At 41.8% G+C, this 14,040-nt stretch overlaps 1 protein-coding gene across 2 annotated transcripts in view; it reads right to left on the bottom strand.

Annotated features, from left to right (window-relative positions):
- Window positions 1–14,040, bottom strand: part of dpp10 (dipeptidyl-peptidase 10 (non-functional)) — a 1,734,026-nt gene that overhangs the window by 86,611 nt on the left and 1,633,375 nt on the right. For both annotated transcript variants that reach the window (XM_087989191.1, XM_087989192.1), the window contains exon 14: window positions 4,061–4,152. In XM_087989191.1, coding sequence (XP_087845317.1) covers window positions 4,061–4,152 — 92 coding nt within the window. The remainder of the gene's footprint in view (window positions 1–4,060; window positions 4,153–14,040) is intronic.

Consider the following 14,040-nt stretch of genomic DNA (forward strand, 5'->3'; position numbering starts at 1 on the left):
TGCTATAGAATCCTTGAAATATCTTCTCAACAAGATACAAACATGGTACTGGAAAAGTATCAAGAGAATACTTTTCTGAGGATCTCAAACATTTGCAATGGGTGTGTAATCCATTCTTTCTAACCATTGTAGCAGCTGCTGCTTCAAGCTACAGGCAGTGATTGGATGGATCATAAACTGGTATTTTTATACATCATGAGTATTAATAAACAAGGAAACAAAATATGCTGTGATTGAGAAGGAGACTCTCTCAGTTGCATGAGCTTGCAAGGGATTTTCATGTTATGCTCAGAAAGTGGTCAAAAAAATGGATCACAAACCTTTAGTTGCTCTACTGCATGAGAAGGAGCTAACAGGAATGCCTCTAAGAATACAAAGATTTTAACTTTGTTTAATGAGGTTTATCCATGAAACACTATACATGGTGAGAAAACTGAAGTTGATAGTGGATGGACTCACCAGAATGATGATTGACAATGGTACCAGGCATGACATTGAATTTACGTCACACATTCAGTCCACAGTGGCACAATAGCCAGTATTCCTCAATCAGATTGGTAATTTGCTGGTGAAATCTGACCAATCTTCCAAATCCAAGAAGAATGTGCTCCAGGAAATTAGTATAAATCCAGATAATTTGGAGGTTTCAAATTCAGAGATGTGCGTGAGTAGGTTAGTAGTAAATGTAATTAAATATTAAGGGTATGATGATGTCAAGACTTGCGGGCAAAACAATTCAGGATCTCGAAAGAGTTACATCTAGCATTTGGTCCTCCTTAATGTTTTGGTAAGAATGTTTGCGATATTAATATAATCTGCAACTAATTGCTAACGTGATAAACTGCATATTGTTAATGATAACCAATTCTTCTTGTTAGACCAGGACAGGAATTTCCTCCATCTGATGCTCGCATTTCCTATGCTTAAAGTGAATGGTGGTAGACCTTCATCATAAGTAGCAGTTCATTCAGCATAGTGAGCTTATCTGGTGCCAGTTACATGGCCACTGGTTGGGTAAGGTAGCAGGGTGTCAATGCTAGCTGTGTAGGGCATCAACTATAGCATTACTGGATAGTAGATGGCACAGTGCCAGCTAGATAGTTTGGCAGATGACATAGTGTCAGAATTCCAATTGGGTGGAGTAGTGTAGAGCAACTGTTCTGGGCTGGGTGCCTTTTGTGTAGGGTGATAGGGTGGCAGGTTGGAAGCCAGGTAGCGTGCCACCTGTTAATGTTGATGCACTGACAGCTAGGCAGGTAGGCACCTGGCTGGGAGTAGAATGGCAGCTGGTAAATAGCCTGTGGTTGGGTGGTTGAGTGGCAACAAGGCAGCTGATAGGGTAACAGGATGACAAATGTATTATGCGACAAGATGATGAGGTTGGTTCAGCCTGATGTGTAGGATGACAAGGTGGTAAAGTCGGTTCAGGGTGAGCTAGGGTAGTCATGGGCAAGAGAGGGGTGTGGTGGGGAGTAATACATAAAGGTAATCATGAGTTAAAACTGGTTTTAATCAGTCAGTCTAACTTATCCTTCATAACTATCTAAGTATATAAATTGAAACCTTCCAAAGTCTCAAACTCTAATTCAGAGCAAAGAGATGTTGTAGAGGGTGTCACACATAGGGTCTTGACAAAGAACCCAATGTAAATTGAAGCTTTATGAGCAATTCCTGCCAGAAGATCTTGGCCATTATGTCAAGCTGGATACTAGGTGGGCAATGACTATATAACAATTCCTTCCTCCTATGTTGAAACATCAGTATCTTCTCATTGCTTACTGGTAAGATCAGAAGTTAAACAAAGAGGACGACGTGAATGGTGTCACTACAGCTGGGCAGTCAGTCAATTTTTTGTTATGCGAATAATGTTCACAAAGTTCAGTCCCAACACAGTTAGCTTCTTGATGAATTTGGTTTTGATTGTTTGGCAATTACTCTCGGCAGAGACAAAATTTAATGCTGAAAACAGTTTGCAGCACAGCTTCTTATGAATCCATTGCATAACTGTAGTGATGGATCTGGAGGGGAAGTTTGAAGCCAACTACAATGTACATCAACTCTGCACTGCAGTTCTTATTTCCTTAATGTGACACTAAGAAGATCTGGCTTTGTCGTGGTTGTGGGTATGCTCGCTCAGCTGGGAAGTTGATTTGCAGACATTTCTTGCTCTGTCTAGGTGACATCTTCAGTGCTTTTGAGCCTCTAGTGAAACACTGCTGTACTGTGTCTTCTCGAATTGATTTGGTTCTGTTTCTGCTGCTTCCAGTTGCCGGTTCCTGTTGTTCGGTGTAGTGACCAGTATATTGGGTCCAGGTCAATTTGCTTGTTGATAGAGTCCATGGATGAGTGCCGCACTTGTAGGAATTCTCTGTTTAGCTTGCCCTATGATCGTTGTATTGTCCCAATTGAATTTGTGGTCCCTGTCATCTGTGTGTATGGCTACTAGGGACAGCTGACCATGGCATTTAATGGCTAGTTGGTGTTCGTGGATGTGGATTGTTAGTTGTCTGCCAGTTTGCCCTATATTGTGCATTCTTTGTATGGAATCTTGTACATTACGTTAATCTCGCACATGATGGGTATAGGGTCTTTCGACCTGGTGTGTTGTTGTCTGAGTGTGCCTGTCGGTTTAATGGCTGTCTTGAACCTGTCAGTTCTGAGACGTTTCTGAGATGTCAGGTCCTGAATTACAACAGCAACCACCAAAACACATACAAGAGAAGCTGCATTAGCACCCTGTTCAAAAGGGCGACAACACAATGCAGCACTCCCAACCTACAAAGTGAAGAAGACCGCTACAGAATATTCATTAAGAACAGATGTCCCCACAACTTCATTCACAGGTGCCTAACAGACAAACAATGCAACAAGAACATGCCATGACCTAACTCACTAGCCAAACTACCATACATTAAAAACTAACAGCCAGACTTCTCCGACCACTGTGATTCGTATCAGCCCATAAATCGACAGCCAAGCTCAACAACAACTCACCGGGACAAAAGATCCAATGTCTGTCATGTGCAAGACTAAGGCAATTTACAAGATTCCATGCAAAGACTGCATGAAATACCATAACTGGCAAACAGGAAGACAACTAAAAATTTGCATCCACGAATACTTACTAGCCACTAAATGTCCATAGTAGCTATACACACAGATGACAGGGACCACAAATTTGACTGGGACAACACAACAATCATAGGACACCCAAACAGAGGACACAGAGAATTCCTAGAAGCATGGCACTCATCCATGGACTCTATTAACAAGCACATTGGCCTGGACCCAATATGATGGCCACTCCAATGAACAACTGGAAGCAGCAGAAACAGAAGCAAATAAATTCCAGAAGACACTGTACAGCAGCACTTCAAGGAGGCTCCAAAGCCCTGAAGATGTCACCTAGACAGGGAACAAAATATCTGCAAATCAACTTCCCAGCTCAGGGGACGTACTCACAACCACAATAACCGGCACCCGAGCTGCGAACCTTTATACAAATCTGATTCTACCTTGAAATTCTCACCATGGTAGCTATAGTGTAAAGAGACTGGTTATCTTCCTACATTTTACTAGTCCTTGGAGAGGAGACGGAGCGGGTTATAGTTTGAATGTTATCTTGAGTCTCTGTTCCAACAACTTTGTTCAGAATTGAAGGAAAGAACATGCCCTTTGTGGATAACACTCCAGTGTTAAAATATGTTTGAAAATATTTATTTTTGAAGAGTCAAGACTAAAGCTTTATACCTCATCAAACAAAATTATTAAATAAAATGTGTATGGCCACATTACCATTCTGTAGAAAGGAACTCTTAATGCATATGTCTGAATATTGTGTTAAAAGCACAAATTGGATAACATAACTTTCTTCTGAACCACCTCAAAACCCTTGCAACATAATATATTAATGCTGCGTGTATCTTCTCAAAGTTCAATATAAATAATACATTTAATCTTGTTAATAAAATACAAGAGAGCTGACTTTTGTAATTGTTCCATTATTATATTAGTTGTCATTACTCAAAAACATCAGTTTGGCAAAGTAGAATATACTCACATCTTTTGATGAACTTCATCATATCCAAGGATTTGTGTGACTTCCCAGTTTCCTGATGTCAGGTGACGCACACTACTCAGTTCACTTTTTGGCTGCAAATTTCAAATGGAGACATTGATAATATAAAGTACAATGAAAATCATAGATGCATCAATATAGCAGGCTTTAGAAACTACAGGATTTAAAAGTAAACAATTTTTAATTGCAAATGCATTGCTTTACCAAATTTGATGATTCATTCGCAATTGCCTGTCTTCTAATGATGTTGTGTATAACACAAAGACTTCAGATTTTTTAAAAATTTCTGCTAATTAATGTGAGGGACCATATTTAAAGGTGATCTCCCCTTCCTTAATGGACCTCAGTTTCAGCAACGTGTTAACTTTAAGAAATTTATACATTCAATTTTCCTTCATTACATTGAGAATGCGCCCAAACTTCAGATTTATAACTCTTATAACATTTTCACAACTGCATATTTTCTACTGCTTATCTTGCCCATAAAGCTTATGTCAACAACCTTCCCATTATTCCATTTGAAGGTAGCTCTCTGATGTGGAGCCAAACCTGCTCAAGCTTTCATTCAGTCTTTTAGTTGCAATATTGGTACACAGTTACTTTACATATTGGCTTGGTTCAAACTTGGTTTTGGGACTAAGTGAAGATGTATCACTATTGGTTCTAGGGGTCTAAAATGACTTCTGTCGACATACATTCATTACACTTTTATGTGCCCATTCGATGGGCTGTATCTCATCACCCCTGCAGACACCCAGAGACTTACAAGATTCTGATCCAAGGAAGATCAACTCCTCAACAGCCAGGAACAGGAATAGGAGTGGCTGCTGTTCCTGGCTGGCACAACTGATAGATGAAGAGGGTCTGAATGGCTGCCTGATTTCTGAGGTGGGGTTTCTGATGCTGGAGGGGCAGAAACCCTCCCTCCATTCTATCACAGAGTTAAATAACTATGGGACAGCTTCTGTTCTTCAGGGTGGGCTCTTTCCTCCTAAAATGGATTCTTAGAACAGCTTGTACTGGAGACTACCAGGGAGAAGGCAATTCTGGGTCTGGATCTGCAACAAACTGGATTTGATCAGGGACCTCGAAGTAAAGAAGCCATTAGGAGGTACTGACCATAATATGATAAGTTTTAATCTGCAATTTGAGAGGGACAAGGGAGAATCAGAAGTGTCAGTATTGTAGTTGAACAAAGGGAACTATGGAGCTATGAGGGAGGAGCTGGCCAAAGTTCAATGGTTCAATACCCTATCAGGGATGAAAGTGGAACAACAATGGCAGGTATTTCTGGATATAATGCAGAGGGCGCAGGATCAGTTCATTCCAAAGAGGAAGAAAGATCCTAAGGGGAAGCAGGGGCGGCCGTGGCTGACAAGGGAAGTTATGGACCGTAGAAGGATAAAAGACAAGAAGTATAACATAGCAAAAATGAACGGGAATCCAGAAGAGCAACAGAGGATAACTAAAAAGGCAATACGCAGAGAAAAAATGAGGCAAACTGGTCAAAATATAAAGGATAGTAAAAACTTTTTTAAGTAGAAAAAAAAGTTAAGACTAAAATTGGGCCTTTGTAGATAGAAATGGGTGAATTTATTATGGAAATCATGGAAATGGCAGAAGAGTTGAATAGGTACTTTGGATCTGTCTTCATTGGGGAAGACACAAGCAATCTCCCAGATGTGGCTGAAGGACCCAGGGTAATGGATGAACTGAAGGGAATTTATGTTAGGCAGGAAATGGTACTGGATAGACTGATAGGTCTGAAGGCTGATAAGTCCCCAGGATCTGATGGTCTGCATCCCAGGGTATTTAAGGATGTGGCTCTAGAAGTTGTGGATGCATTGGTAATCATTTTCCAATGTTCTATAGATTCAGGATCAGTTCCTGCGGATTGGAGGATGGCTAATGTTGTCCCACTTTTCAAGAAAGGAGGTAGAGAGAAACAGGGAATTATGGACCGGTTACCCTGACGTCAGTGGTGGGACAGATGCTGGAGTCAATTATAAAAGATGAAATTATGACTCATTTGGATAGCAGTAACAGGATAGGTTAGAGTCAGCATGGATTTACGAGCGGGAAATCGTGCTTGACTAATCTTCTGCAATTTTTTGAGAATGTAACTACGGAGATGGACAAAGGAGAGCCAGTGGATGTAGTGTACCTGGACTTTCAGAAAGCCTTTTATAAAGTCCCACATAGGAGATTAGTGAGCAAAGTTAGGGCACATGGTATTGTGGGCAAAGTACTGACTTGGATTGAAAATTGGCTGGCTGACAGGAAGCAAAGGGTAGTGATAAGCAGGTCCCTTTCGGACAGGCGGTGACCAGTGGGGTACAAGATTCGGTGTTGGGACTGCAGCTGTTTTCAATATACATTAATGATATAGATGAAGGTATTAAAAGTAATATTAGCAAATTTGCTGATGACACAAAGCTGGGTGGCATGGTGAAATGTGAGAAGGATGTTATGAGAATATAAGGTGACTTGGACAGGCTGGGTGAGTGGACAGATGCAGTTTAATGTGGATAAATGTGTGGCTATCCACTTTGGTGGCAAGAACAGGAAGGCAGATTACTATCTAAATGGAGTCAAGTTAGGTGAATGGTAAGTGTAACAAGATCTAGGTGTTCTTGTACATTAGTCAATGAAAGCAAGCATGCAGGTACAGCAGGCAGTGAAGAAAGCTAATGGCATGCTGGCCTTCATAACAAGAGGTATTGAGTATAGGAGCAAAGAGGATCTTCTGCATCAGTACAGAGCTCTTGTGAGATCGCACCTGGAGTATTGTGTGCAGTTTTGGTCTCTAAATTTGAGGAAGGACATTGACGGAGTGCAGGGTAGGTTCACGAGATTCCCAGAATGACAGGACTATCATATGTTGAAAGACTGGACCGACAGGGCTTGTATACATTTGAGTTTAGAAGGATGAGAGGGGATCTGATGGAAACATATAAGATTATTGAAGGATTGGATACTCTGGAGACAGGAAGCGTGTTTCCGCTGATGGGTGAGTCCAGAACCAGAGGACACACCTTAAAAATAAGGGGTAGGCCATTTAGAACAGAGTTGCAGAGAAACTTCTTCACCCAGAGTGTGGTGGATATATGGAATACTCTACCCCAGAAGACAGTGGAGGTCAAGTCTCTGGATATTTTCAAGAAAGAGATGAATAGAGCTCTTAAAGATAGTGGAATAAAGGGTTGTGGGGATAAAGCAGGAACAGGATACTGATTATGGATGATCAGCCATGATCATAATGAATGGTGGTGCTGGCTCGAAGGGATGAATGGCCTACTCCTGCACCTATTGTCTATTGTTTAGAAAACACATTTCAGCCGGGAATGGGGGTGGGGTTCAAAAGTTGTAACACCCAAAAAGATTAATTCCAACTGAAAAGAAATATCATGGAACATGTAAGACAGGTAGTTGGTTTACTCTGACAAATTTTTGATCATCGATTGAACTTAAAATTATTTCACCCAATGGATATTCTGGGTAACTACAGACCAGTGAGCCTGACGTTGGTGGTAGGAAAGTTGCTGGAGAAGGTACTGAGGGATAGGCTGTATTTATATTTAGAAAAGAAGGCTTACCAGTGATAGGCAACATGGTTTTGTGCAGGGGAGATCGTGCCTCACCAACTTAATAGAGTTCTTTGAGGAATAGACCAAGTTGATAGATGAAGGAAGGGCTGTTGATGTCATATACATGGACTTTAGTAAGGCGTTTGATAAGGTTCCCCATGTAGACTAATGGAGAAAGTAAAGTCATATGGTGTGCAGGGTGTTGTAGCAAGGTGGATAAAGAACTGGTTGAGCAACAGGAGACAGAGAGTAGTAGTTGAAGGGAGAAAGGTGACCAGTGGTGTTCCACAGGGGTCAGTGTTGGGGCCACTGTTGTTTGTAATATACATAAATGATCTGAAAGAGGGCACTGTTGGTATGATCAGCAAGTTTGCAGAAGACACGAAGATTGGTGGAGTAGCAGAAAGCATCGGGGACTGTCAGAGAATGCAGGAGGATATAGATAGACTGGAGAGTTAGGCGGAAAAGTGGCAGATGGATTTAAATCCAGACAAATGTGAGGTGATGCATTTAGGCAAGTCTAATTCTAGAGTGAATTATACAATGAACGGAAGAGCCTTAGAAAAAGTTGATGGGCAGAGAAATCTGGGAGTGCAGGTCCATTGTACCCTGAAAGTTGCTGCACAGGTGAATCGAGTGGTCAAGAAGGCATTGGACTGTGTATTGAGTATAAGAGCTGGCAAGTCATGTTAACATTGTACAAGACATTGGTTCGGTCGCATTTAGAATACTGTGTACAGTTCTGGTTGCCACATTACCAAAAGGATGTGGACGCTTTGGAGAGGGTGCAGGGAAGGTTTACGAGGCTGTTGCCTGGTATGGAAGGTGCTAGTTATGAAGGAAGGTTGAGTAGGTTAGGTCTATTTACATTTGAAAAAAGGAGATTGAGGGGGAACCTGATCGAGGTTTATAAAATCATGAAGGGTATAGACAGGGCGGATAGAGACAAGCTTTTTCCCAGGGGAAAGGATTCAATAATGAGAGGTCATGTTTTCAAGGTGAGAGGCAGAAAGTTTAAGTGGGATAAATGCAGCAAGTACTTCACACAGAAGTGGAACGTGTTTGGAACGTGTTGCCAGCAGAGGTGGTAGAGGCAGGCATGATAGATTCATTTAAGATGCATCTGGATAAATGCATGAGTAGGTGGGGAGCAGAGGGATGCAGATGCTTAGGAATTGACCGACAGGTTTAGACAGTACATTTGGATTGGCTCAGGCCTGGAGGGCCGAAAGGCCTGTTCCTGGGCTGTAAATTTTCTTTGTTCACCCATAAACAATAAATATACTGATAAATGTTCATTGTCACGCCTTCTGGATGATGATTTTACAAAGAGATTTGCCTTCTTGTTCATCAATCATCCCTGATATCACAATAAGTATTGGTTTCATTAAGTTACAGCTCCACTTAAAAAGAATCACACATCTTACCCTTCACTTTTTCTTCAATACTCCCCAGGTACCTCTGCAAGCTCTTTAGACCTCCAACTCTGGTCCCTGAGCATTTCCAACTTAATCAATCCATTATTCATGACACTGCCTTCAGTTATCAAAGTCCTAAAAGCTCTGGAATTCCTTCCATAAATTTTCCTGCCTCTCCATCTCTCTCTCTCATTCTAAAGGATACATCTTTTAATCTTGTTGCTCAAATATTGTCTTATGATAAACAGCAGTAAATCTGCAGTAACCAAATTGACAGTGTGATAGTCTATTTACCAATGGTCCTGCTCGCCAAACTTGTTCTATACATACAAGCCTTGAACTTTGTACTAGAGAATGCCAAGAATTCAGACCACTTTCAACTGAAAAGCCTTCAGAAGCTTCCAAAGTTCAGGTGCGAGGACAAAATACAGAAACTGAGATTCTCACCCAGACAAGTATGCTAAGCATCTGCACCTTATTGAGATCAGTGCTCCAGATCCATGGGAAAGCATGTAAATTTCCCCCAAACTATGGGGAAAAATTCATGATGTTAGCTACCTTTCTGAGTCCTGGGCAGAATGTGTGGGACTGTTAGGTTGGCAGGGATGGCAAATCTGGGGAGCTGCCTGGCAGGACATCCAACTGCTGGGTCTTTGGGGGCTACAGGAGGGCAACCACTGGGAGAAGAAAGAGGCTGCACTGCAAGGGGGAAGGTGAAGAGGAGAAAGAGACTGCAAGGGGTTTGGGGGAGGAAAGAAGCTACAAGAGTCTTATGGCAAGAGTGAGAGACTGCAAAGGAGATGTAGATCGGGAAGGGCTGCAAGGGGATCTGGGAGAGGAGAGTTCTGTAAAGGGATTGAGGCAGACTGAGAGGCTGCAAAATGTTTGGGAAAAAGAGAGAGACAGGGATTGCTGAAGAGGCTGAACATGGGTGAGAAAGGGAGGTTGCAAGGGGATGAAAGGACATCTGGAAGTGGAAAGAGAAAGAGGTAGGCTGCATGATTCAGGAGGAGAGGGAAGCAACAAGGGGCAACTGAGAGTTAACTATAGGGGTAAAAAAAAAGCTAGAAAGAGGGAAATTTGAAGGCTGCAAAGTAGAGAAAACAAATTTAAAAGCGTCATTGACAGAATATAATGTGGACTTGCTGGTGTTGGACTGGGGTAGACAAAGTCAAAAATCACACAACACCAGGTTATAGCCCAACTGGTTTATTTGAAACTGCAAGCTTTCAGAACCCCTGCTCCTTCCTCAGGCAGCTAGCCCTCAGAGAGGGAATACATTAGGCACAGTATTTATAGCAAAAGATCAAAGGGTCACACAACTTATGCGAATGTATTGAACAAACCAGATGGCTATTAAGTCTTCAATCAGTTAGAATGGAGGTGCAGGTTTCGATTGATTAATATGTAAATCCTTGCCCCAAGATAACTTCAGGTTTTAACAGAATAAAGGTGACACCTTAGGTCAGACATTGCATTTTAAGTATGAGGCCATGTTTCAATCTTGATTTGGAGATGCCTGTGTTGGACTAGGAGAAAGTGAGGTCTGCAGACGCTGGAGATCAAAGCTGAAACTTTATTGCTGGAACAGCACAGCAGGTCAGGCAGCATCTAGGGAACAGAAGATTCGACGTTTCGGGCAGATGCCCTTCTTCAGGACTAGAACATATAAAGTTTAAAATCACCTGATGAAGGAGCGGCGCTCCGAAAGCTAGTGTGCTTCTAATTAAACCTGTTGGACTATAACCTGGTGTTGTGTGATTTTTAACTATGTTTCAATCTGTTTGTATCCCATCCTGGAGCCAGACTGGCTTAATTTCCAAATGCCAAATTGACTGACTGTCAACAGATTTAAAAATCACACAACACCAGGTTATGGTCCAACAAGTTTAATTGGAAGCACTAGCTTTCAGCACACTGCTCCTTCATCAGGTGGTTGTAGAGTATAAGATTGTAAGACACAGAACCTATAGCAAAAGTTTACAGTGTGATGTAACTGAAATTATTGTTTGTTAAGTCTCTCATCTGTTAGAATGACCCTGTTAGTTTCACTTCTTTCATATGATGAAGGAGCAGTGCTCCGAAAGCTTGTGCTTCCAAATAAACCTGTTGGACTATAACCTGGTGTTGTGTGATTTTTAACTTTGTACTCCCCAGTCCAACACTGGCCTCTCCAAATCATGTCTACAGATTATGTGCTTTTTGAACAAAATAGAATGTAGCTGCAAATAGTGAGAGAGAGAGAAGGAGGGAGAGGGAGAGAGAGTGTGTATGTGTGCGTGTGTTCTTGAGAGAGAGAAAGAGAGAGTGTGTGTGTGCTTGAAAGGGAGTATGAGTGAGTATGAGGGAGTGTATGTATATGAGAGCGTGAGTGTATAGTGTGGTGGGATGATCTGTAGTGTGGCATGAACCCAAGATCCCAGTTGAGGCTATCCTCATGGGTATCAAACTTGGTTATCAGCCTCTGCGTTGTTGCATGTCCCAAAGTCCGCCTTGGAGCATGTTTGTCTGAAGATCCGAGGCTGAATGTCCTTGACAGCTGAAGTCTTCTCCAGACAGGGATGTTTGCTCCATGTGGGAAAGGACTTCAGCTGTCAAGGACATTCAGCCTCAGATCTTTGGATAAATGTCCTCCAAGATGGACTTTGGGACATGCAACAATGCAGAGATGCCGAACAGAGGCTGATAACCAAGTTCGGTACCCATGAGGACGGCTTCAACCAGGATCTTGGACTCATGTCATAATACAGGTCACCCCACCACACTGTACACTCACTCTCTGTCTCCCTCTCTCACGCACACACACACACATATATAAATCTATGGGGTGAAATTGCATTTGCAGATTTGAATTTGCAGCTACATTCTATCTTGTTCAAAAAGCACACAATCTGTAGACAGTCAGTCAATGTGGCATTTTATAAATTCATACTTTGGAAATAAAACCAGTCTGGCTCCAGGATGTGATATAAAACACACTTAAAACATGGCCTCACACCTAAAATGCAATGCCTGATCTAAGGTGTCACCTTTATTCTGATAAAATCTGAAGTTATCTGGGGGCAGGGATTTATATATTAATCAATCAAAAACTGCACCTCCATTCCAACTGATTGAAGACTTAATAGCCATCTGGTTTGTTCAATACATTCGCATAAATTGTGTGATCCTTTGACCTTTTACGATAAATTCTGTGGTTAATGTATTCTCTCTCATTAGCTGCCTGAGGAAGGAGCAGGCACTTGTGGCTTTAAATAAACTGGTTGGACTATAATCCGGTGTTGTGCGTTTTAGCTTCATCAAAAAAAACCAGTCCTGATGAAGGGCTTTTGCCTGAAACGTTGATTTTCCTGCTCCTGGCATGCTGCCTGACCTGCTGTGCTTTTCCAGCACCTCTCTAATCTAGACTCTGATTTCCAGCATCTGCAATACTCACTTTTGCCTAAAACAAATACTTAGCCAACAATGAGCCAAAAATCAATCAAGTCAGGAATTCCTTGAAAATTGATATGGAAATTTTAGTTTTAGGTCACAATATATAGTGGATGCTTTTAATGTAATGAACAAGGTGTTAGTTGTCAAATTTAAATCAGAGATTGAGGTCTGAGATACCAGAAAGAATGTGTTAAACTGCTTACTTAATACTTTCTAGTTTTAGAAATGTGTTTTCTGTGTCCTCCCTTATCTGTGGAAGGTATATTCAAGGTGAAAGTTTTGTTTTAGATGCAGAAACAGGTCAGTTAAATTATGTTTGTTATCATGTGCCAAATTAAATAGAGTGCTATCAACTAAATTAATGTGTTCATTGTATATTATGGATTAAAGCTTAATGGAGTGTTGGCAACTATTGAGGATATTAACGAATTCCACTGTTCCTGCATTCATGCAAATTCAAGTGCTTCAAATGTTAGCACACATACTAAAGATATTGTTACTATGTGAAGCATCATCTATTAAACAAGTTAGTAATAACGAGAAAGGAATTCCTGAAAATCAGAAGTCGCCCTTGAAAAGAATTCGCGAAGAACCCTTGAAAAGAAAGAAGCAAATTTTGTATCCAGATTGTGTCAGTCACAACTGAGTTAGCCAGAATTCCTGGCACACACTCACCCTTTCTATTGATAACTTGAGTCATTGGGTCATATAGCATGGTAACAGTCCCGTCATTTGAACTCATTTGCGCCGACCAGATATCCTAAACTGATCTAGTCGCATTTGCTAGAATTTGGTCTATGTTCCTCTAATCCATTCCTATTCAGGCACTCAAAGTGATGCCTTTTAAATTTTGTAATTGTACCCATTTCCACCACCTCCCTGGCAGCTCATACATGCACCACCCTCTGCATGAAAAAGTTGCCCCTCAGGTCCTTTTTAAATCTTCCACCTCTCCCCTTAAACCCATGCCTTTAGTTTTGGACTCCCCTACCCTGGGAAAAGACCTTGGCTCTTCAGCCTACCCATGGCCCTCATGATTTTATAGACCTCAATAAGATCACCCCCTCAGTCTCTGACATTCCAGGGAAAAGAAGCTCCAGCCTATTCAGTCACTCCCTGTAGCTCCTCGAGAACTGCCCTTGAGGAAGTTGTGAGGGATTTATTTTAGATTAGATTAGGTTAGATTAGATTAGATTAGATTACAGTGTGGAAACAGGCCCAACAAGTCACACCGACCCGCCGAAGCGAAACCCACCCATACCCCTACATTTACCCCTTACCTAACACTATGGGCAATTTAGTATGGCCAATCCACCTGACCCTGCACATCTTTGGACTGTGGGAGGAAACCGGAGCACCCGGAGGAAACCCACGCAGACACTGGGAGAACGTGCAAACTCCACACAGTCAGTTGCCTGAGGCGGGAATTGAACCCAGGTCTCTGGCGCTGTGAGGCAGCAGTGCTAACCACTGTGCCACCGTGCCGCCCTTGTGGTGGGCTGAATCACGGCAATCCTTGGTG

Source organism: Chiloscyllium plagiosum, unplaced genomic scaffold (genome assembly GCF_037043375.1).
Source record: "Chiloscyllium plagiosum isolate Xiang-an unplaced genomic scaffold, Cpla_swu_hap1 HiC_scaffold_7, whole genome shotgun sequence".
Classification (NCBI taxonomy): domain Eukaryota; kingdom Metazoa; phylum Chordata; class Chondrichthyes; order Orectolobiformes; family Hemiscylliidae; genus Chiloscyllium; species Chiloscyllium plagiosum.